Source organism: Porites lutea, chromosome 4 (assembly GCF_958299795.1).
Source record: "Porites lutea chromosome 4, jaPorLute2.1, whole genome shotgun sequence".
Taxonomy (NCBI): Eukaryota; Metazoa; Cnidaria; class Anthozoa; order Scleractinia; family Poritidae; genus Porites; species Porites lutea.
The window spans coordinates 5,068,269-5,089,911 of record NC_133204.1 but is presented as its reverse complement, the minus strand read 5'-3'; the positions used below and the strand labels follow the sequence as shown (position 1 = coordinate 5,089,911).

Here is a 21,643-nt window from a genome sequence, read left to right as displayed (position 1 = left end):
TAGTATTGACTTAGGGGAGGGGTAGGTGGGTAGTTTCCCTTATCCACCTTAGCTATGAAAGGCCTACAGTCAGTCACTTAAATGCAGGAGCCACCTCATTCACCCACTCCTTCAAACTGGTGGGCTTTTCTCCCGTGATTTGGTTGAAGTGGGACATTTCTGGGTCGTCTACCATTGGGCACTCCTCATCAGTAAGCCTGTATATTTCTAAGATCCCATCTGCGTCCTCCTCGCTAAAACCAACCACTTCAACGAGACGGCGCCTACAATCATTGTAAGAAATTCGTTCATACTTGACATTCCTACCTAGAGCCTGGCTAAAAGCGGCTGCCAGCTCGTTTAGAGTGTGACGATTGCTTATCAGCTTGTAAGTCTTCCCATAATGCTTCTCGGGTTCAGCCATGATAGCGGCTGCAGCCTTCCCAGCGTCCTCCACCACGACAGCTGAGAATGGCTTGGTTGGATCACCTGGAGTGCTAAAAGAGGAATTCTGCTGAATGGGACGTTTGTAAGCCCAGTAGTTGTCGACGAATGGAGGAAGGCGGATAAAAGTGTATGGGATCTGAAGGAGTTTAACACGGGACTCTAACTCGCCGTACTGTTTGCCATAGATGGTGTCGGTGAGCTCAACCGTGAGTACGCTAACTGTCAGAATGTGCTTAACGCCTGACGCTTTAGCTACTTCCGCTGCGCCGATAGCAAGTCTAAACCCATTGGTTGGTGTAACGATGAACAATGATGTCACGCCAGTCAACAGGTCACGCAATGCTTCTTTGTTATTCATATCAGCGTGCAAAATTGTTACCCCTGGCAGAGATCTGAGGGATGCCACTTTCTCAGATGCAATGTCCCTTGTTCCTGCGAGGATGTTAAACGTGTCCGAGTATTTTCTGGACAGAGCTCTGACTGTGGCGGAACCGATTGAACCACTGCAGCCGAGAACAAATACCGTACGCTTGGACATATTAAACTGTCAGAAGGAATATTAGCAAAAGACGAAATTAATGAATGTAGTGCAGGCAAACCTTCTGATCTCAGAAACGGAAAAATGATTCATCCCACGCCGAGGTGCATTACAAAATACATATACACAGGCGGAGCTTGATTTAACTTATTCTCAACTGCCCTCAAAAGATCAACACAAGTACACCGTAACTTACCTTTAGCAATGAACACACCTTTTCGACCTGTGCCCCACCAGGATTTCGTGCGAGACTCTTCAAGTAAGCCACACTTTAGTGTCCTCAATCACTAGTTCCAATCCCTGCTCGTCGCGCCTGGTCTTTTTTGCTGTAAGCTGGTTGAGATGAGGAGGCTCTGAAAATATCATTTTATTTTTTTGACATTCAAGCGTTCGGGAAAGAGATGAACGAAATCTTCAAGCTGATAATATTGAATGATGGTTGATTGTAACACCGTTGAAAGATTCAAGAAACGTTTTAAAATTTCTGTCAACGAGTCATGAAGAGTTGCAACGTTTTATACCTGTTAATACTCGCTTTGGATAGTGAGGTCAGTTTAATTTGTTCGTTGTGATTTTGACGAGGAGGAAATAGTTCTTGAAATAACCATGTTTGCATCTCTTTCATGCTCACTTTGTCACTACTTAGCTGAATAATGTAACCAACGTTTTGCGGCTAAGCTTAGGTAGATGCGAGAAGTTCCATTTTTTATCCGTATCCCCTCCCCCCCCCCCCCCCCACCTCGTCCTCCAAGGATGACTGGAATCCGAGCCCTCAAATTTTTGTCGGCGCCCTTTGAAAAATGAAATCCGAACAGTTCGCTCTTTGTCGGCAACTTTGAAAAATTTGTCTAATGGGTTAAAAATTTTGTCGGCTTCTTTAAAGAAAAAAAATCTAACCCCATTTGAAAACCCGTCATCCTTAGGGGGAGGGGTGCGGATAAAAATTGGAACCTCCCTGCTTACACCTTTAGTTTACATACTACTGTAGCCAAAGGCATTTAGTTAAAAAAAGATGGTGACAAATGTGTATATTTCAGACATCTATTTATTTTATGAAGCATTTGAACAAAACAAATATTGATGGCCATTTTCACAAAATGAGTGGATTTTAACTCACACATACCTTAGCCTGCACAACATGGGCTTACTGAGCCAAGTGAGGTGAACTGGGTATTTCAAGCCAAGCACAAGATGAGCTTGGCTGGGGGTGGGTTACTGCCATATATGGGCTACATACATACATATTTATTTTTATATTTTATATTTTGGGCTATGTAGGTATGTGTTGCTGTGAAGGGTATGGTTTTCAAGCTGTTCACTCTGGGATTGGGTGTATACATCAGAGAGTCCAAGTCTAGAATAGGGTATCATTTTCCAGGAAACTGATCAATTGGTTGAAGATTTTCGTCTAGACTGGGGAAACCCGAAATTGCCACTCAAAAATATAAAAAAAATCAAATCGGCAAATTCATATTTATGCAACTCAGCCTAAAAGCTACTCTAGGATAGGGGGATATTTAGGGAGTTTAGTCTTGTATAGGGTAGCAAAATTCAGCTGAACTAGCTCTGGTATTGGCTAAGGGTTCCAGAGTCCCAGCGGCACACCCCTACCCAAAAATTCCTAAAGTACCCTTCCACCCCCCCCCCTTCCGGGGAGCTCGGAGCACAAGATCAGAGGAGTGTAAAAAGATGAAAAATTATTAACCTTTAGTAAAAATGATCTGTCTTGGCACTTTTTACTTCTTTCTTGTTTGTCCTTACTTTCTCATTCTTGGTAAATGTTATTTTCCCCTTCTTTATACAAATTATATGCCCAAGAAATCATTTTGATAGTGTCAGCTGTTTCACCATAGTAAGTAGTTACTAACTATGGTTTCACTGAAAGCAGTCTACCAAACAGTCAGGGTTTAATCTAGGAATTGAACTGACTTCTGAAGGTGTAGTTGGCCCCTTCTCAAGAAAGAGGGACTGGTTCTTAAACATTTTTGTACAATTTAGTTTGAAATTACTTTCTAGTTCATGCTTCTCTTTTTTCAATTTTTTAAATTGTCATTGCACTGACTTTGACCTTTGCTGTAACCTGTGATCAGGCGAGTGGTATTTCTTCTTTCCCCCTCCCCCCTCAAAAAATAAAATTAAACAGATAACCTAGCTGATTACAGGTTTTCTTATTAATATGACCTAGGTTTTAAGATATTTACAGCCAAAATGTTAAGGTTCTTATTTACTGCTCATTGAAATAAGATGTGGTTTATGTTCATTTTGATCTTTCATTAAAAGTACCTTATAGAGCTGAAGATATTTACTCCATTTATTCCAGTTCATTTCTGTGCCCCATTTTCTGCACTTACAAACATTTTGTACAGCCAGCAATGTTTTTCAAGTCACAGAAATCCCGCAGTGCCACACTCTAGAATAAACCCTTTAGCAGCTGTTTCAGAAAGTGAGTAAATGAAGTGTTTCTCTCCTATAAACCTTTCTCTTCATTCACTGCTCCTGCCCTTATACTATAGAGGGCCCACAGTCAGTCACTTGAAGGAAGGAGCCACTTGATTTACCCACTCCTGCAAACTAGTGGGCTTTTCTCCTGTGATTTGGGTGAAGTGGGATGATTCTGGGGTGTATTCTGGCTGGTTTACTACTGGGCTTTCTTCATCAATTAGCCTGTATGTTTCTAGGACTGCATCGGCATTTTCCTCACTAAAACCAGCTACATCAACGAGTTGGCACCTGAAAGTCTCATAAGAAATTCGTTCATGCTTGACATCCTTACCTAGAGCGTGGCTAAAGGGGACTGCCAGCTCATTTAGAGTATGACGATTGCTTATCAGCTTGTAAGTCTTCCCATAATGCTTCTCAGGCTCAACCATGATAGCGGCTGCAGCCTTCCCAGCATCTTCTACCACAACAGCTGCCAATGGCTTGGTTGGATCAGCTGGAGTGCTAAAAGATGAATTCTGCTGAATGGGATGTTTGTAAGCCCAGTAGTTGTCGACAAATGAGGGAAGGCGGATAAGAGTGTATGGGATCTGAAGGAGTTTTATGCTTGATTCCAACTTACCAAAGAGTTTACCATACATGGTGTTGGGTAGTTCAACTGTGAGCCCACTGACTGATAAAATGTGCTCGACACGTGATGCTTTTGCAACTTCTGCTGCCCCAATAGCAAGTCTGAACCCATTGCTTGGTGTCACAATGAACAATGATGTCACACCAGTCAACGGGTCACGCAATGCTTCCTTGTTATTCATATCAGCTTGCAAAATTGTGACTCCTGGCAGAGATCTGGGGGATGCCACTTTCCCAGATGCAACGTCTCTTGTTCCTGCAAGGATGTTTAGCTTGCCTGAGTATTTTGTGGACAAAGCTCTTACTGCGGCTGAACCAATTGATCCACTGCAGCCAAGAACAAATACTGTAGGTTTTGACATGGTTGTCAGATGGGATACTAGCAAAAGACAAAAAATCAGCTCATGCCAGTTCACTTTGTCAAAAATTTTCTGATGATGAGATAACTCATGAGCAAAGCCAACCCTTTAGGGCTAACTGTGCTGACTCACCTTATATAATTATTAATCAGGTGTGGATTAATATGAATTGGTCATATAAACAAAGAAAACGATTTACTACCCAAGATTGAGCTGCATTAAGAAGTATACACGTACACAAGCCAGACAGGCGAAACTTGGGACATTGACAATACGTGCAATACACATATACCTGGCGATACAGATAGCTTACAGATCTCTTGCAGCTAAAAATAATATTAAGATCAAAGTAAAATAATTAAAAATTATATAAATAAAAAAATTGAAATTGAAGTTGCTAACTACTATTAATAGTGTCATCATATTTATAAATAAGATTTGATATAAAAAATGGGAATTTAAATTTCCCTTAAATTGTTAGTGATTTTCATACTGCTTTTATCACTAAAATAATAAAAGTCATGAAATCTTTTAACCCTTAAGTTAAGTTAAACTTCGAACCTATTATAACAAAATCTTTGGTTCCAGCTATAAATTAATGTGCATATAGTGCGTTCTAGTGTTTGGTGACGTACTTAAAGGCAGAGACATTATGCACCCTAAGGACACAGTATTTACTCAACAAAGTTTTATATGTAGACTGGCGCTGCCCTGAGGTCCAACCCCTTACCCTTTTGTACACCACTTTTGACAAAAAGGTACCCCTTTCATATACCTCCTACTGACAAATGGTACCCCTTTCACATACCTACAATCCTGGACAAAAGTCCTTGGGACAGTGCTGCAATATTCCTAATTTTCTGTCATTTCTCGGTTCCCTCTTAAAACAGTGCATCATTTTCGAAATTTTCTTGCAGTTCTCCATCCCCCCTCCCTATACAAAGTTGAAACTCTGAAAAAATTCTAGATACACGCGTCCAACATTGTTTGTGGGGTGAGGGGAGGGGTTGGACCTGTGTGAATTGGAAAACGCCCCAGAAACGCAAAAGTGTCCCAAGACTTTTGTCCATGATTGTAGTTTAGAAATTTGCATCCCCTTTAACTGCTGTGAATGCACTTTCTTTAAAATATGAATATTAATCACTAAACCAAAACGTTTTCTCGACTTTTTTACAGCCATAAATTACATCTGTTATTCCTTTTGGGCCTTTTTACCAACCGAAATGACAGATTTCCCTACCCTTTCATATGTCTGAAGCCTGGTACCCCTTTAGGGCGGAGCCTCCCCGTCAAGCCATTAGAGGGAGTACCCCGCTCCCCCGGGCTTAATTAGGAAGGGGGAGTTAGATTTGCAGCTCGCATTTTTCAGATGAGCAGAAATACGACTTATTTACCTTTAGTTATAGTACGTGTAATCAGAGCCCATAGCAAATTTGTTTTCGCTCCAGTGAAAGTCGCTCGAGTAGTCGCTCGAGTATCTTTACGAGTGCATCTCGTCACTAGTGCCAATCTCCCGCTGCTGGGCAAAATTGGTTCAGCCTGGTTATTTTTGGTCTTTTCTTGTGGCAATGACATGTAGGTTCTCCTGACATGGAAAGACAAGAGCTATAGCTGATATCATAATGCGACGTACGTGTAGATAGCAAGTATGGCAACTACAGAAAAGTTGCAGAATGAGATTCTACTGAAGGAAGAGGCATTTTTAAAAGAAGAGAAAGCTAAATTAACTGAACAGCTCAACAAACTGAAGGTACAGATGTATTCACAGTACACTCGATCTTTGTGGGTACAGTAGATTATTAAGCTTATTATTTTTGGTAATTCCCGGAAAAGTTGAGTTAACAGATAGTAACAGATCTCGTAAGAGTATTAAAAAAATTAAAGATGTGTTAGTGTATTAAATAAAATGTTGTTATCCATTTTATTCTAAGGTTTTGTTTAGTAAACTTTTGAGACATTCAAAGTCTCCTTTTTAAGCAGGTAAATAGTGTATATCACTATAATTACTCAGGTGGTTTTAGAGATTTGTGTGTCCTGATTGGTTGAGGATTGTGTTGAATGCCACTACAATCAACAACAACAACAACAAAAAAGCATGGACATGGAAGCACCCTAAGCAGTGCTGAATGCATTTTTTTTAGGGGGGTCTGGGTGTGAACAATCTGGATGCTTAAATTTGGCAAATGCCAGAATTCCATATTGAACATGAAAATAATACAAACAAAATACAGTCCTTGTTGTGGACAAAGAAATAGTAAAAACTTCCAATTTGACTTAGCCATTAAATCAGTCAAACGTGGCTTCAATCAACTCTAATATGTGTAGTTCAGTGTTACATTAGGGAAATAAATGCTACACTATGCACATCAGGCTACCATTTTGTGCTGTCTAAATTTGGTGGGCAAATATATACCTCCGGCCCCACCAGTAGTGCTGCTCTTGGTAAGTCCATTGCAGTGAAAATGCATTAAATAACTGGAGTTTGTTTCAGTTAAACATCTGTAAATTTTGCTAAGTATTTCACTACTGTTTGTGTTTTATTTGTGTACTCAGAAAGAACCAGGTCAACAGTGGTGGATCTAGACCTTCAGATAAGGGGGGGCCTGGTCATTCAGACCCTGAGATCAGAGGGGGGAGTGGGGGGGGGGAGATTTCAAAAGTTTTCTTTTGGCCCTTCGGGCCTCAGTTTGGTCTAAAAATGGGGATTGCAGACCTCCCCTGTATCCGCCACTGGGCAAGACTTACTGTACACTCGTTCTAATTTTGTGCTTTTTTCTTTGAAAAATGACAGAGTCCTCAAGATTCATATAATAGTTTTCTAAAACCTCATTTTTCTTTGAAGTAACCTTTTTGTTTACCTTTTATAGGTTGCAGCATTTGCTGATGTCATCTCTTGTATATCATCTCCGTCTGTTTTAATCTTTTTACTAGGTTGAGGAGATGGCTCTTATGAAGTTGCTGAAACCAGACAATGAACCATCTCATCATACAACTCTAGAGCTGTTTGCCAAAAAGCCTCAACTTGTAGGTTTATGTGAAATTTTTGACTTTTTGGTATCTGTTCCTTTAACCCTTTTTTTGCGCTCTATCTAGCCAAAAAGAAGCAAACCTCCCCAAATTTTTTTTTGCAATGTCAAGCACTTTGCTGGCTTTTGTTCCTGATGCTAAAGTATGGCTTTCAAAGTTTATTATTTAGTTCAAATTTTGGAGGACAAAAATGTCTCACAGTCTCTGACTCTTACGTGTTTTGTACCTGAACATGTAAGCGTGAGCAAAGTAGGGGGGGTCCGGTGGCATGCTCCCCTGGGAAAATTTCAAATTTAAGTCTTTTGAAATGGCTATAAATGTATCTAAAACTACCATTAGTAGTATAAATTTGTAATTATTACATCGGCACTTAAAACAACAAGTTACAACCTAACCCCCTGCCCCATGTTAGACCAAAATTTAGATGAATAGACTTTGAAGCTTAACCGAACACACGCAACAGTTGAGTGCCACCCGGACATTTTTAAGCCAGATTCTCTGAAGGTGCCAAAGTTGCCTTTCCAGTTGTCATGAAGAGCTACAAATGCATTTTTTTACAGGGGGGTGAGGATGGGTGTTAATGTGTTCAGCATGTTTGAAAAAGGAGTTGGGAAAGAAGTGATCAAAGGAAGTGTGTTTGCAGAGTTAGGAAGGGGAAGCAGGGAAACTTAGCTGATCGATCTTTTCACTCCTATCCCATCCTATACCAAGACTTGAACTGATAAGAGGAATTTTGTTTGATGTTTGAACTTATTCACCTGCCACTTCTAAGCAAACACTTTGAGAACAAGTAAAAACAATGAGGAGATTGAAATGTGTGACATTTTTAATAATAGCAAATTAAGGGTTGGACAGGTCTGGAGTGCCAAATTTTGCTGTCAAGTTCTCTGCCCAAGACAAGAAACTTTGCTCTATAAACTGATGTGATCACGACCCCTGTATAATGCTTGAATTGTTTGTACTTACATTTTGCCCTTTTGATTTTCATTTGTTTAAGGCTTCAGCTTCCACCCAGAGGGTCAATGAGTTTGAAACAGAAACGGAAGTCAACCACATACCTCTTCAAGCACTTGACAATCTGGATATGTGAGTAAATGTAATAGAAATATATTTTCTGAAGTTTTTAGGCAAGAGATAATCTGACTCTTGCTTTTTTATGCTCTCCTCTTAAACTGAAAATCTCCCCTGTATTAGAAGTTTTGTTTTTCAGACTTTCGAAAAGCAAATCAAAGGGCTAGCACATAGAAAAATTATTGTTTAATTCGTTGTATTGCACTGCACATTGGGCACTGCGCATTTTGCAATCATTTGAGGTGGGGTTAATGCAAATCACAATGCAACATGTTCGCCCAGCTTTGTCTGCTAAAACAAAACTGCAAATTAAATGACTCTACACTGCTCAAGAATAGCAAAGGAAATTGCCATGGTAAGTGGAATTTTTGTCAAGGGAAGGAGCCAGAAATTGCATTATGCACATTTGTAAAAAAGATCAGAAAAATGTTTGAACCAAACTAGTCTATTATTACCTGAACCAGGACGATCACAAGCAACAAACCTTGAAACACAGAAACAAACAAAACGGATAAAAATCGCAAATCACAAACCATGACCTTTTGAACTTGTTCAAGAAAACATCTTTCGTAAGAGGTCGCGGGCTAAGATGATTGATGGAACAGAAAAACCCAAAATTCCTTCAATGTCTGCAAAACACGCAGCACAATACAACAAATTTGGCTGTAATGTATTTATAATAACAGAATAGACTTGCAGTAAAGTGGAAGCATGCAATAATTTGTTTCACATTTAACAATCAATTTTAGGAACAGGCACATTGCTGAAGGGGAGGAAGAAGAGTTTGAAGATGATGACGAAGATGACACAGTTGATTACAGTAAGTCTTGACCCTTCAGTTTCTAAGAGATCAGAAGCATTACAAATTCCAAATTTCATGTAACCCAAAAACAAATGGAAGTCAAGTGAAATGACTGTTGCTCTGATAAAGTTAGTATAATAGGGTTTAGTTCATCGTTTGTCTCATGATAATTTTTCTCACTTTGATATTGATCGCAACGTTTCGACCTCACACTGCATGTCTTCATCAGCCTATAGTGTCAATTTACTGAGTCAGACTATTTGTACCACCATGCATGGTTGTTAGTGATTGGTGTACGACACAAACCTCGCTTATGGTTGGTGGGTTTTGATCCAAAGTGTTGCTGGTATTATCAGAGGAGGAAACTGATCCCTCTTCTAATAATACCAAAAGTCAGTTGGCTTTTGAACTTAAGAATTCGCTTGTTTTTGAAAAGCGCAGTAAACGAGTGACCATTAAGTGAGCTTCCACTTTTTGCACACAACACAGTTACTTGTATGAAGCCAAACATTTTTTACCTCAGCTACTAACTTGTTGTGTGAAAATACTTTGCTTGAAAGACAACTATGTCTGACAGGGTGAAATTATAGTTTGTAAACTTTTCAACTTTTAGGTCAACAGCTATTGAATGCAATGTCACATCTTAACCAGCAAAACAGTAATATGGATCAAGACAACTCCAGGTAAGTACTATTTTTAATTTTCTTTTGTCTGCGCCATGTTTGTTAAACTTTTAAAAGGACGATCTCACTCCAGAAAGGACACTATATTTATAATTCCCACAAAGAAAAAAAAATTATAAAATGGCAAAAATCCCAAACAGTCTGACTACAGTAAAAACCCGTGACTAAGAACCTGCATTTTTCCAAGTTAACCTAAACATGCATGTTCTTAGATAAATGGTAATAATTAGCACAAATTTTGGCTATTTAGGTTCTTTTTTTTCTGAAGAAATAAATACATCGTAGCTAAGAGTATTTAGCAGTATTCAGCTTATTCTGTATATAAAATTGTATAACTGCATCAATATCAATTTTTTATAATATTGGCACATGTATATGTTGCAGTTAATTTTTTATTTCAGTTAATTTTTGGTTTTCCTTTGTCTTAAATTCATTAGCATTCATACCCAGAAACGATGGAAAAATAAAAATTAACTGAAATAAAAATTAACTACAACATATACATTGCAGTTGGAGTGATAAGGCACCTATGTCTCCAAAGAGGATTTTCGAAAATAAGAACCAGCTGTTTCAAATTTTAGGCTAAACAGGTTCTTGTATAGAGGGGACCTAACTGGCAAATTTTAGCCTAACGGGTTGTTGATAGACTGTTTATGGTCCCCTATTTTTCTGTGAGATCGTCAAGAAATGGCACGACTTCCCGTCAATGGCGGCCATCTTGGTATGAGACAGAATTATATCACACATCTTCCAGTTTTTCCTAATTTTTACTATCTTATGAGGAGAATTTTGTTGTGATGAGGTGGAAATCAGGGGCTTAGAAAACAACCAGCAACTAAGAGAAATGACTCTCAACTTTTTATCTGTAAATGTAGAAATGTCGTCATGGATATAATTTGACTTTTCATGTGATTTGAAACTTGTAACATACCCCCTTTCTTCTTTCATTGGAAATTTTTTCTTTGATAGGTCTGTCTTCCATAGCATAATGCAGCAAGAGATTGACGATTTTAATGAAGAAGAGGATGAATATTTTAATTAACAGATCTATACCCATATATTTATTATATGTATAATATACTAGAACAAGAAATAACAAAGACCTTTCCTTTACTACATCAAAAGAAGTGTCACTCTTCATGATATCTCTGCATTCTGCCTTGAGAGACAACCCTTTGATGCTCTTTTCTTTTGCATCATTTTGGTAAGATTTCTAACAGTAGCTCACAAGTCCAGTTAACCAGGGAAGTTAAATTGGTTTTTAATTAATTTTCACTAATAGCATTTCAAAAACAGTATGGACTTAAGTTCTCTTAACCTGTGTCAGGCTCTCGGTCAGTGCAGACAAACAAAAAAAGCAGGCACGCGTTAAACAGCGGAAAGAGAGAAGAGGAGCTGAGAGCCTGTAAGTATCTTTAGAAATACCTCAGTCTGCCCACTTCCTGAAAAACTGTTTCTCGTGTCAAAATGACATATGTTAAAAGGTCTAAATGGGCTGTAAAGGAGGCTGTACACACCCTCACTATGTTTTTGCTTTGTCTCTGCACGTGTGAAGCCAAGCAATTGATGTGGTTGACCTAAACTGTTAAAATTGACCAACATAGGGTATACCAGGAGCTGGTATATCAGAATGAGGTATTGAAAACATTGATGACAGGCTCCACTTTCCCGTCTCTCCCCAGCTTCCCCATGGTTTTCATGCATCTTTTTTCGGTGCACTTTTCCAATATCTTGGAGCCTGGAATAGGCTTAAATTCTCTCAGGCCCAATTTACACCGTTGCATACCATATGCTTATGATAAACCTACAACACACATTGTAGTATGTATTCTGCAACAACCACAACAAGTCCTTTGTAGGTTTGATTTATACAACTCATGTCATAGGATTATTGTAAGGATATTGCATGTATCAAAATTGTTCTGTACTATCAGCCTTAAGTCACTCAAACCACTGAGTAAGCTTGGCTGTAACAAGAGCCACAGATTTTGGCTCCCGACAGCCCCACTGTAATACATGTACATAAGATGTGGATCTAGTGGCAATGCATCCACAGGATGACAAGTCAGCAATAAATTAATTTTACTCAGGGAATTTAGTATTTTTCCAACAAACACGAATACTTGTCTTTGTATTTAATTGAAAATTATTATATTAAATAGATCATTACAAGGATTCTGCCTGGACAAGTTCCATGATACAAAGGTAGCAGTTATGACTAACATTACAGTACAACATCACTTTGTTCTGGTGCATACTTATAAATGTAGCAGAATCTGTTTGTAATAATATTAATTTAAAAAAAAATCCAAATTAGCTAACAAAGAAAGGGATCACTCATGTGAACCAAAATACCCTACATTCACTAAGGTATGTCTCTCTCTGTGAATTCTTTTTGGATCAGAATTGTGTGAATGTAAGCATGGTTAAAATGCTCAGCATGTGTCAAACAGGTTGCTGAAACTGCTGTCTTTAAGTTAACAAAAATGAAATAAATTCCTGTAGTAACACTGCTGAGGGTTGTTACTTCTGGAAAGACTGTGAGTTGCTGAACTTCCATTTACGAGCCTGTCGCATCTGCAGCTGAAGCTGAAAGTCAAAAAAGAAAAAAAACAAGAACTATTATTACTAAACAATATTATTGGATGAGGTTTTGTGATATCCAGAATAATGAAAGTCAAGGTAAGTGTTATCAGCCGAGCAGAAGGCCAAGGCTAATAACACTTGTACCAAGACCTTCATTATTCTGGATATCACAAAAACCAAATTTAATGATAATAATTGTATTATCATACATTGTTTTTAAGAAAATAAGGACAAACACAGCATCAAGGAACACAGTTTGACATTGCTCAAAGAAATCATGCATTGCGCGTGCAACCTACAGATCTATCACTAATCTGCTAGCAGATAACTAATTAATTTGTAGGTTGCTCTGATTTCCAAAATTAACTGTAAGCTCTTAGCCAATGAGAAGACAGGTAGTGAGTACAATGCATAATAAATGAACTTATCATTTCCCCCCCCCTCCATTCTGGGGGGTGAGGGTAACTCCAGGCTTGTGACCCTTACTGTGGAAGTACATGCAAAGCCTGCATTTCTCATTGATTCCAAGAGCTATGCTACTGAAAGATTTTACTTCAGGTAGGTCCAACATGCTGGATTGGTCAAGGGTGAGAAGCCAATGAGCCTCTGGCCCTCTGTGTTGGAATTTGGTAGGAAGCTTATCACTCCACACTATAAAGAGAGTTTCCAAAGATTTTTTTTCAAACCAATATTTGTGTTATTTGAATGCCAGGATTTGAGATTTTAGGGCCAAATGGGGGCAAGATTTGGGATTGAAAACATGCGCTGAATGTGGGAAGGTAGTATGCAGAGAACAACCACCAGGATTACTGGATTGAGGTAAAATTTGGGTTGGGATATATGCTTGAGGAACTCTATTTGGTACCCTCTATAAAAACTGGAATACAGGAACAGGAACCTGCCCTCTTCTCTGCTTGTGTATTTGCACAAGCTCTATAACTATACTATTCCCCTGAACCTTCTGCAACAGTTTCCCAGAAAGCTACCAATGGCCCTTCCCTGGAGACATAGGCATGCTAATGTTCACAGCAATATTAAATCATTATTGTTTTCAGAAGGGTTCTTACACATTGTAAAAGCACAACGTAAGAGCATACTGCGCACTTTCCATTTCTTAATTATTTTTGCTGTGGCAACTGTACATGGTTTCTCATCTGAGGGTTTGCTGTTATTGTCTTTGATTCATACTCTGTTTACTACTCCTTGAAAGGTTTGAGCTATAATTTAACTATTTTTTGCCCAGCAAAGGAATAACGCCCATGAAACTGCCATTCAGGATTCAAAAAGGCTCACGTGGTATGTTTACCATTTCCTTTAAAAAATAATGACTTTTTAAATAATAATTATTGAAAGATAATAATTAAGCACACAGAGTTCATTTCAATGACATTCCAAAAAAGTTTTAAATGTAGCCACACAAACCTTTTCCATCACAAGCCACAACTTTCACTTTTTCCACCTTGACAACTTCTCCCATATCCCTGAATTCTACTCCATTCAATACAAAGGTCCACACATTATCACAAAACCTGTATGTGTTCAAACTACCCTGAAATAAAACAGAGACATGGATTTATGCTTTCATTATTTCAACTTGTTAAAGCCAACATATGCTGATGTGAATACTTCAATACAACACATTATTTTTCATTTTATTTTTTATTGTACTGTTAAGTGTAGGCTTGTATACAATTATTTTTATTGTAGAGATAATAGCGAGTTTCTCTGACAACCTGGGCCCCCCAAAATCCCTAGAGAATAAAAGATTTGTTGTGTAGTTAACACTATGTCAATAAGTAAGAAAAATTTTAATTCTGAAGGAGAGATGTAAAGTATGATTCAGTTCCTAAAAAAAGATGGGACATCTTGCTCTAGTCATTGCATCTCATTACAACACTTTATTATTTTCCAACTCCTGCTCTTTTTTCTGACTAAAACAATATGGTGTTATTTATGTAATGTGTTAACTAACCTTAAAACTAATCTTGCTCTTGACTTTGTTAGAGAGGGCATGGTTGATAGCCTTATCAAACTGCAACAGGACTTGCAGGGCAAGTTGGGGACTAATCTGTTGTGACTAAAAGGTTACAAGATAACTTTAGAAGCAACATTAATAAGGTACCTGTAATAGTTCAGTCTCAAGTTAAATAAAAGCAAGGAAGACAAATTTTTACACGTAAGGTTAAGTCCATTGGCCTCACAGTGGCACTCTGAAGCCATTGTAGCTACCAATCCGCTGCGAAGGATCAGGTTTTTTTACACAGTGCAGCGTCAAGTTTTTTTAATGAAGTGCAGTGTGGGATAGGATATACATGTAGAAATCAGAGAATTTTGGTCCAAAATAGGGTACAGACTGTATGTGAAACTGATTAGTGGCATGCAGAATTAGAGTTATGGTTTAACCTTGCGTAAGGTAGGGCTTCTTTCATGCTAAGTCTTACAGATTGCTAATTACCGCTGAAAATGGTGTGCTATAGGCTATTATTGAAGGGTTTCAATGCCCTCAAACGGGTTTAACCCCAGCCTTCTAAGCACTTATGGTAACTAGTCAGAATCTAAATTTAACCATGCACAAAACAACCTCTTGGCAATAGCAATGTATTTTGGCCTAAAGGTGATTTTGAAATGGTATGCGAATTTACCTACAATTGCATTCATTTGCTTCAGATAAAATTTTACGAGACGTCTCTGAGAAAAAAGTTAGTTACACTAACTTCCTCCTCTTCTAGAGCCGGGTAGAGTCAAACCAAAGTACGGCAAGCTTACATGTTCCTTTGACTTGGTTTTGCAATCGTGGAAAAAGCTCAGATGATATCGATTCTTCCGTTTAATCTTACATGTTACCAAAACATTTAACACCGCAGAAACACAACGGTGAATCCCGCCAGAGACTGGACCTAAGGTTTGTATTCCATGGAGTCAACACCTTGTTCACCTGATACGGACCGCCATTAAATCTACAAAACATTCACCGCCTACGACTATTCCATTCGAAACATTCATTACAACATGAGAAATCTGGCCTTTAACGATAGTGGACAATGAACATCTCGAATGATATTTTTGGACTAACAGTCCGTACAAACGGGATCGCAACGAACAGATAAATTCAACTAAACGTGGCTTTGAGACAACGACATCACGCGATTAGGTAGAAAGAATACATCTTCGTGGATTTCACCAAATCCCCTCTTTCCACAGACAGAAAGAAGAAATAACTGGTAGTTTACCTGAATTAATTCATCTAAACTCTCCTGTAGGCTGTTCCCTAACGTTGTGTTGCGATACAATTGATAGCTCATCTTTCCAGAGCGGTTCCGAGTTTTTATACTGCTCTGCTCCCAGCCGCTTCCTTTTTTGGATGCCACGCTGAGCCGCCATCTTGTTTTTTACCAAATATGGCTATATGCTTTAAGACAACTTATACCACAGGACACCCAAGCAGTTTCTGGGCAGTGTCGAAATTTTGCTTACCAGTTTTGAGAAAAAAAACCGACCATTTTGCAGTCTATTAGAGGTGCGAATTAACGACGTTTTTCACATGTGAGAAAAATATTTCGTCCAATCAAAAGCCGCAGCGGTGCCTGAATCCCGCCTATAGGGAGTCTAGATGCTTGCAGCGACCTCAATCAGCCCAGCTCAGCACTACAAATAAGATGCCATTTCCCTAAGAAAGAATAGGACCTTTTTGAGTTCCAAAACATCTAACATATTAAAAAGTGTCACGAGACTTTCTCGTGAAAATGGGTTTTGTTGGCATGAGAATAACTAGACGCATATCATGAACTGCGAGAGCTCAGGCTTCCGTATAAAAAAAAGTTCCAATGAGAAAACTTCACCTAAGAAATCACTGCCTTCAACGTATATCGAGACAAGATCCCCATAGTGTGGGCTCATTGGGCTGCCAACTGCGCGATGCAGTGGTTTTAATATAATGTTTTGAGCCTGAGTATCGATTATAATTACACTTTTTTTCCGGCTTGAGTGTAAAGCTACTTCTAACTTGTGTGTCTTTGAACAAATCGCAGAAGTGCTAAACATTGTTTAGTCTGCGTGACAGGCGTCGAAACATGGGAAAGGGGAAAGAGGGAAAAAGGGAGAGGAGATCGGGGAAAAGGACCCCTCTCCCTCCCTCCCTCCGTCTACCTTTTCCCTTTCGCGCTCTTCTTCCGTCTTCCCCTTTTTTGCGCCTGTCACGCAGGGTCACATTGTTTTACAACTCCGCGTACGACTCGTGCCACTTATATATCACTTTCAAGACAAGACAAGAAAAGACAAGATTTGTTTCACTCTGCTCGATTTTACATATGATACAGATTGAATTAACAAAGACAGAAAAAATACATTTATATAAGTAAAGAGTAAAAATTGTAACATCTAGATAAGGAGCAATTTGGGATCATGGCCAAATGGCAAAAGCTAATCTAGTGACCCCGAAAATATAGTTAAACACAGAATTATGGAATACTGCTTTTTTTTGAAAAAGTGTTTCTTCACGCTATGTTGATAGATGAATATTTAATTAGAATAAGGACTAAGCATAGAGTTCTCTGGAGCTTTACAAAACAGTTTAAGAGAATTTAAGTTAGATATATTTGTTGGCTGGGAATTCCAAAGGCGAGAGCCAGCGAATTTTAGGGACCGTAAGCCATATTGGGTGGACATGGATTGATCAGTGGATGGTCCAGCTCTAGCTGCTGCTGCTGGGGTCATATCATCATTTTTCGTTTTGCCTTGGATTTTAGCAAGGCGTAGAAGTTTAGATGATGAATAATGAATTTCATTTATTTGAAAAGCGGAATGAAGAAATAAATGAAGAGAAGACCTTCGCAGTTAAAGACGCAGCTTAAGTTTCTTGGAATACTCGTTAAAACCAAGAAAACCAGGTTCTTTGGAATGTCCAAGAGAGCGGTTCATCTCGGAGGACTTGGCTTCCCCGGCCTCCCCTGCCCGATATACGCTAAAAACACTTTGTACGGCATCGCTCAAATCACACGTGCTGGATAAAGAAATGCCGAAAAACTGGAGAAGAATTATAATGAATAGTTAAACAAAAGCTGCCATCTAATCAGTCCTGCAAACCTGAAGTTTGGGCCCCGATCGCGAGTTCAAAGAGGCTTTGAACTCGAGTTTTTTGTTTTACCGCTAAAACGGTTAAACCAAATGGGGACCCTCCCATAATATTAGTCTGTTTTGAGGTGAAAAATTATGAAAAAAATACTAATTAATTAATTTTAATTAATTATTAGGAGTTACTATGGCATGGCTCTGAGGGCTCTACAAAGCCGGTAGACCTTTACAAACTTTTATCACCCTTGAATTTTACTAATGTGATAAAATCTTAACTCAAGTTACAGAAACATGCTCATGCTATTTTTTCTCCTTGTTGTTTACGTCGTCACAGTAAAGAAAAACTAAAATAAACATGGCAAAAGTGAAATCTGCGCACATCAGAAAAACAGACAAAATCAACTCTACTTTACCAGTTACAGCTAACAGGAAAACTAGTGGCATGTTAATAGCCACTCGATAGAAAACGCAGCTAGCATTGAACGACCTGCTTACAGCTTGACCGTTGAAGATATAAAGTACTGCGTGAGCTATACTCAAACTGAAGTGAAAACCCAGAAAGGTGTCTGAGTAGCCTGCTGAAGGATCCAAGTTCAACGCGCTTCGTAAGTGTTCGACGTTTTTTAAGTACACGCCACCAGCAAATTGAACAATGCCTGTGACAACGACCGCAAATGAGGACCAGGAGCCGGACGGAAATCTAAAGACCAGGCCAGCAATCTCTTTGAAAAACAAAACAAGGGTAGCGTCTTTCTCGGTGAAGATCCAGACCAGGAATGTACCCACCGCCAACGAATTGTCTAGCGCGACAAAAAACAAAAGGTAGCGAACTGGAGCCGTACCTGCTTGGAACAACTTCCATGCAGCTAAGTTAATGAGGACTATCCTTGTAAACACTGTTATGTTGATATGGCCATGACCGGGAACTCTGTGGCGAGACCTGGATGCCACGATCAGCAAAAAACCCTCGATAGCGAGGGAAAGCGCGCCAAGTTGTATGTAACCGGAAGTTCGACCAACCAGCTCGGCTTGCCAAAAGTCTGCCCACATGGACGGTATCAGGAGCATAGATGTTCCCAAAAGAACGTAAACCAAGGATGACCATTGAGTAAAACGTTCGGTTGGGGTCAGCGATAAAGAACGATCGGCAGAAAACAATGTTTTGAGCGAGGGAGGCAGCATTACGACCGGATATTCAGTTCCTGAAAGAGGAAAAGAATACGAATTGAGGTTAGAACGCGATTAAAATTAAAGTATACCTTCCCAGCCAATAGCTTTTAACACTAAAAGATGCATTCTTGACACATTTTGTTTCAGTGACATCCAGGGTTTTTTTTCCGTCAAAGACAAATGCGTTTTGGACACTAATTTTACCTTAGCCTGTGAGCAAGCCCTCCATTTGGGTGAGTCGCGGAAAGTCACGCGAGCTTGCTAGCAGGCTAACATTTTGCCTCAGACCTCTCATTGAGAGTGCGGACTTAGAAACCCGTCAAAATATCCACACAGTCCATGCGAAGTATTTCAAGCTGATTAAATCCTTCTTCGGCAGAAACGACTGTTTTTTTGAAAAATATCTGTTCTTAGCCTGTCCTCAGTTGCCGTTTAAGGAGTAGGAGAGGAGCCTGGGAAGGAGGTGAAGAAAAATTACCATCTCTAAGCATTTGATGCGTGGAACTTCCTTACCTAATGAGGCGTTTTTGATAAATTTAGCGAGTATGAATAATTGCGATGGAGTTTGAAAGAACGACGTTCAGTCGCTGTCGTCGTTGCCATGGTATAACTGATTTTTTAACTCCCTAACTATCCCAGGCAAAAAAGCAATCAAACATACCAGAACCCCTTATGAGTTTCTGAACATTCCTCATACATTTTCACAGAGACCGGCCTTGTTCAAGAAAGCTCCTGCATACATACACTCAACTTTATAAAACCAAGTCCAGACTGTTTTTCCGTGTGGTACAAATGATGGAACTGAGAAATAACTGGAGTGGAGTGAGGATTCAAGTGCTACAAATAGCCCATCATATAAATCACTAAGCGTTAGTCGTTTTAGGTTATTAGGGCTTTTAGATTATTTGTAACCGCTTAAACGTTTACTCCATAGTGACTTCTTTGTTCCATCTCGTCGTTTTACAACGCTTCATTTTAGTTGTTCAGCATAGAGGTCGCCAGTTTAGGCGTGGTTTTTGAGCGATCGGCGATACGATGCAAGGCATAATGTAAAGCTCTACACAAAGTTAGGAGGTATTTATAATAACAAGAACAATTATAGAGTATTCGGTGAGTTACCTTCGCCTTTCGGAGGTGCTCGGGTTTAGAATGCCGTAGGGATTTACGCAACGGTAGCAGTGGAAGCTGGCGTTTGCATTTGTTGACGTTGACAAACGTTTATGTGCGAAGTGAACTTTGAATAAATTTACATACATTCATGCAATCCGATTGTTATTTAGTCTCCTCCCCCCGACCTACACAGCCGTTTTTAGAGTCGTCACGCAATGCTCCTCCCGAGGAGCGTTGCGTGACGACACTAAAAACGGCTGTGTAGCAGGCTAATTGTTATTGGAGGCCAATATATTTTTACAGCCTTTTTGTAATAATTGCATTCATTAAATTCTTTAAAATGTATCTGGTCTGATGGGAACATTTAGGAGGTCTAGGTCCCCCGGTGCCCTTCCCCTAATTCCAGCACTGATGGACATTTTCCGTACAGACAAACTTAAGGCTAAAGACAGAGGGAAACGAACGCATGTACTCGTTCTAACACTCTGGTGGAGGGAATGAGGAGGGGGGGGGGGGGGGGGGAATATCCTATAATGGCGATGCGGGGAGACTGCTCCCGAAACGGGTACTTTTTCAGGCCTTAGGTACATCCAACGGTGCATTTACTGCAGTCAAAAGGGATGAAAAGGCTTACCTTTTCTGTCCAAAAGGGTATACAGATATGTTTAGAGATAATCAAGTACCAAGGACGTCAGTCGTTTAATAAATGATCTGTAACCTCAATAAGAACCCCATTGCCACGGCTCGCTCTGCACTTGTATCCGTATTTTCAACAATACTTCAGTTAAATATTATTACTTAAATAACGATTGCACTTTCCCTCTTTAGGAGGCACTTGTTTTTACAGAGAAAATGGCATTATTCACTACCAATTCGATTTTGGGGGCACAGAAAGTTTCGGTCTTTTTTGAATGTATCTAATGGGCAGCAGAAAGAGGAAACGTTTTTTAACTGGCCTAAAAGTCGTCTTCATTCAGTTAACATGACGACACTTTCCCCCTTTTATGATACGTTTTAAGTCCTCTCGCGGCTTCCTTATTGATTCCAGGGGAAGAAGGATTTGATTGTACTTTTCATGGACTGCAAAACAGTACGTATTTTTCCGTAAAACACCTTTATTTATGCAAAGTTTCGGTGCGAAAGGGACGTTCTTCGTTTTGCAATTGAGGACGCTTGAATTTCCAAGCTTTTGCGTGACTCGGCATTTAGATTGCGACCGGGAAAGCTCTTATGTGGGTTAAAAACGTCACCGATTTTGCTATCTAAACATTTCTCGTCTCAGTATAATATAACTCTAATCTTTTATAAGCTCCTCAAAGACAGTTCTTTCTGTTGGTTTCCGGCCTCCATATTTGTGTGGAAACAGAGAAGGAAGCATTTGCGATTGTGGCTTCTCGATCTTTTCGGGCGGGAGAGAAGCGACTACCGCGAATGCGTCTGCGTTAGCAACTTAACGAACTGAACAAGTGGAGAATCCTTCTTAAACCCTAGAAAATACTGAACAAATGATCTTTTATAGTTATTTTATTATTACTCATTTAAAATTTAATAACAACTATTTGTTATTATAACAGTTAAGGGAAAGGAGACACTCATTACCGTTAAATCTTGTACAAGTGCTAAAGGTACTTCCAGACAACCAATAAAACAATTAGGCGCAACAAGGCAGATGAACATTTTTTTTCGTTTTACTGTGCTTGCATTATCTCGGTTTATGCAATCGACGCAGCCA

At 39.3% G+C, this 21,643-nt stretch overlaps 5 protein-coding genes across 5 annotated transcripts; 1 reads left to right on the top strand and 4 right to left on the bottom strand.

Annotated features, from left to right (window-relative positions):
* Positions 1-45: 45 nt before the first annotated feature.
* LOC140934943 (nmrA-like family domain-containing protein 1) lies at positions 46-1,160 on the bottom strand. Its single transcript, XM_073384500.1, has one exon. It carries the CDS (start codon positions 962-964, stop codon positions 74-76), a length of 891 nt encoding a protein of 296 aa, XP_073240601.1. The 5' UTR covers positions 965-1,160; the 3' UTR covers positions 46-73.
* A 2,316-nt stretch (positions 1,161-3,476) lies between these two features.
* Positions 3,477-5,853, bottom strand: LOC140934964 (nmrA-like family domain-containing protein 1). Its single transcript, XM_073384518.1, has 2 exons — positions 5,787-5,853; positions 3,477-4,412 (listed from the first exon to the last, which is right to left on the bottom strand). Exon 2 carries the CDS (start codon positions 4,393-4,395, stop codon positions 3,493-3,495), a length of 903 nt encoding a protein of 300 aa, XP_073240619.1. The 5' UTR covers positions 4,396-4,412; positions 5,787-5,853; the 3' UTR covers positions 3,477-3,492.
* A 99-nt stretch (positions 5,854-5,952) lies between these two features.
* LOC140933993 (uncharacterized) lies at positions 5,953-11,146 on the top strand. The gene is made up of 6 exons (XM_073383681.1): positions 5,953-6,142; positions 7,324-7,416; positions 8,417-8,505; positions 9,240-9,310; positions 9,906-9,975; positions 10,945-11,146. The coding sequence occupies exons 1-6, from the start codon at positions 6,041-6,043 to the stop codon at positions 11,015-11,017; spliced, it is 498 nt and encodes a 165-aa protein (XP_073239782.1). The 5' UTR covers positions 5,953-6,040; the 3' UTR covers positions 11,018-11,146.
* A 943-nt stretch (positions 11,147-12,089) lies between these two features.
* LOC140933994 (transcription initiation factor IIA subunit 2-like) lies at positions 12,090-15,940 on the bottom strand. Its single transcript, XM_073383682.1, has 4 exons — positions 15,792-15,940; positions 14,534-14,638; positions 13,984-14,110; positions 12,090-12,564 (listed from the first exon to the last, which is right to left on the bottom strand). Exons 1-4 carry the CDS (start codon positions 15,861-15,863, stop codon positions 12,536-12,538), a joined length of 333 nt encoding a protein of 110 aa, XP_073239783.1. The 5' UTR covers positions 15,864-15,940; the 3' UTR covers positions 12,090-12,535.
* Positions 15,941-16,893: 953 nt separating this feature from the next.
* Positions 16,894-20,008, bottom strand: LOC140934020 (uncharacterized). Its single transcript, XM_073383705.1, has 2 exons — positions 19,921-20,008; positions 16,894-18,833 (listed from the first exon to the last, which is right to left on the bottom strand). The coding sequence occupies exon 2, from the start codon at positions 18,811-18,813 to the stop codon at positions 17,932-17,934; it is 882 nt and encodes a 293-aa protein (XP_073239806.1). The 5' UTR covers positions 18,814-18,833; positions 19,921-20,008; the 3' UTR covers positions 16,894-17,931.
* Between the last annotated feature and the right edge of the window lie 1,635 nt (positions 20,009-21,643).

What these genes read in the sequence shown, in the direction of transcription:
- LOC140934943 (XM_073384500.1), bottom strand. Translation starts at nt 964, where the DNA reads ATGTCCAAGCGTACGGTATTTGTTCTCGGCTGCAGTGGTTCAATCGGT.
- LOC140934964 (XM_073384518.1), bottom strand. Translation starts at nt 4,395, where the DNA reads ATGTCAAAACCTACAGTATTTGTTCTTGGCTGCAGTGGATCAATTGGT.
- LOC140933993 (XM_073383681.1), top strand. Translation starts at nt 6,041, where the DNA reads ATGGCAACTACAGAAAAGTTGCAGAATGAGATTCTACTGAAGGAAGAG. An exon ending in AACAGCTCAACAAACTGAAG is followed by an intron (nt 6,143 to 7,323) that starts GTACAGATGTAT and finishes TCTTTTTACTAG; the next exon opens with GTTGAGGAGATGGCTCTTAT. An exon ending in GCACTTGACAATCTGGATAT is followed by an intron (nt 8,506 to 9,239) that starts GTGAGTAAATGT and finishes AATCAATTTTAG; the next exon opens with GAACAGGCACATTGCTGAAG.
- LOC140933994 (XM_073383682.1), bottom strand. Translation starts at nt 15,863, where the DNA reads ATGAGCTATCAATTGTATCGCAACACAACGTTAGGGAACAGCCTACAG. An exon ending in AGAGCAAGATTAGTTTTAAG is followed by an intron (nt 14,111 to 14,533) that starts GTTAGTTAACAC and finishes GTTTTATTTCAG; the next exon opens with GGTAGTTTGAACACATACAG. An exon ending in TGTGGCTTGTGATGGAAAAG is followed by an intron (nt 12,565 to 13,983) that starts GTTTGTGTGGCT and finishes TTTGACTTTCAG; the next exon opens with CTTCAGCTGCAGATGCGACA.
- LOC140934020 (XM_073383705.1), bottom strand. Translation starts at nt 18,813, where the DNA reads ATGCTGCCTCCCTCGCTCAAAACATTGTTTTCTGCCGATCGTTCTTTA.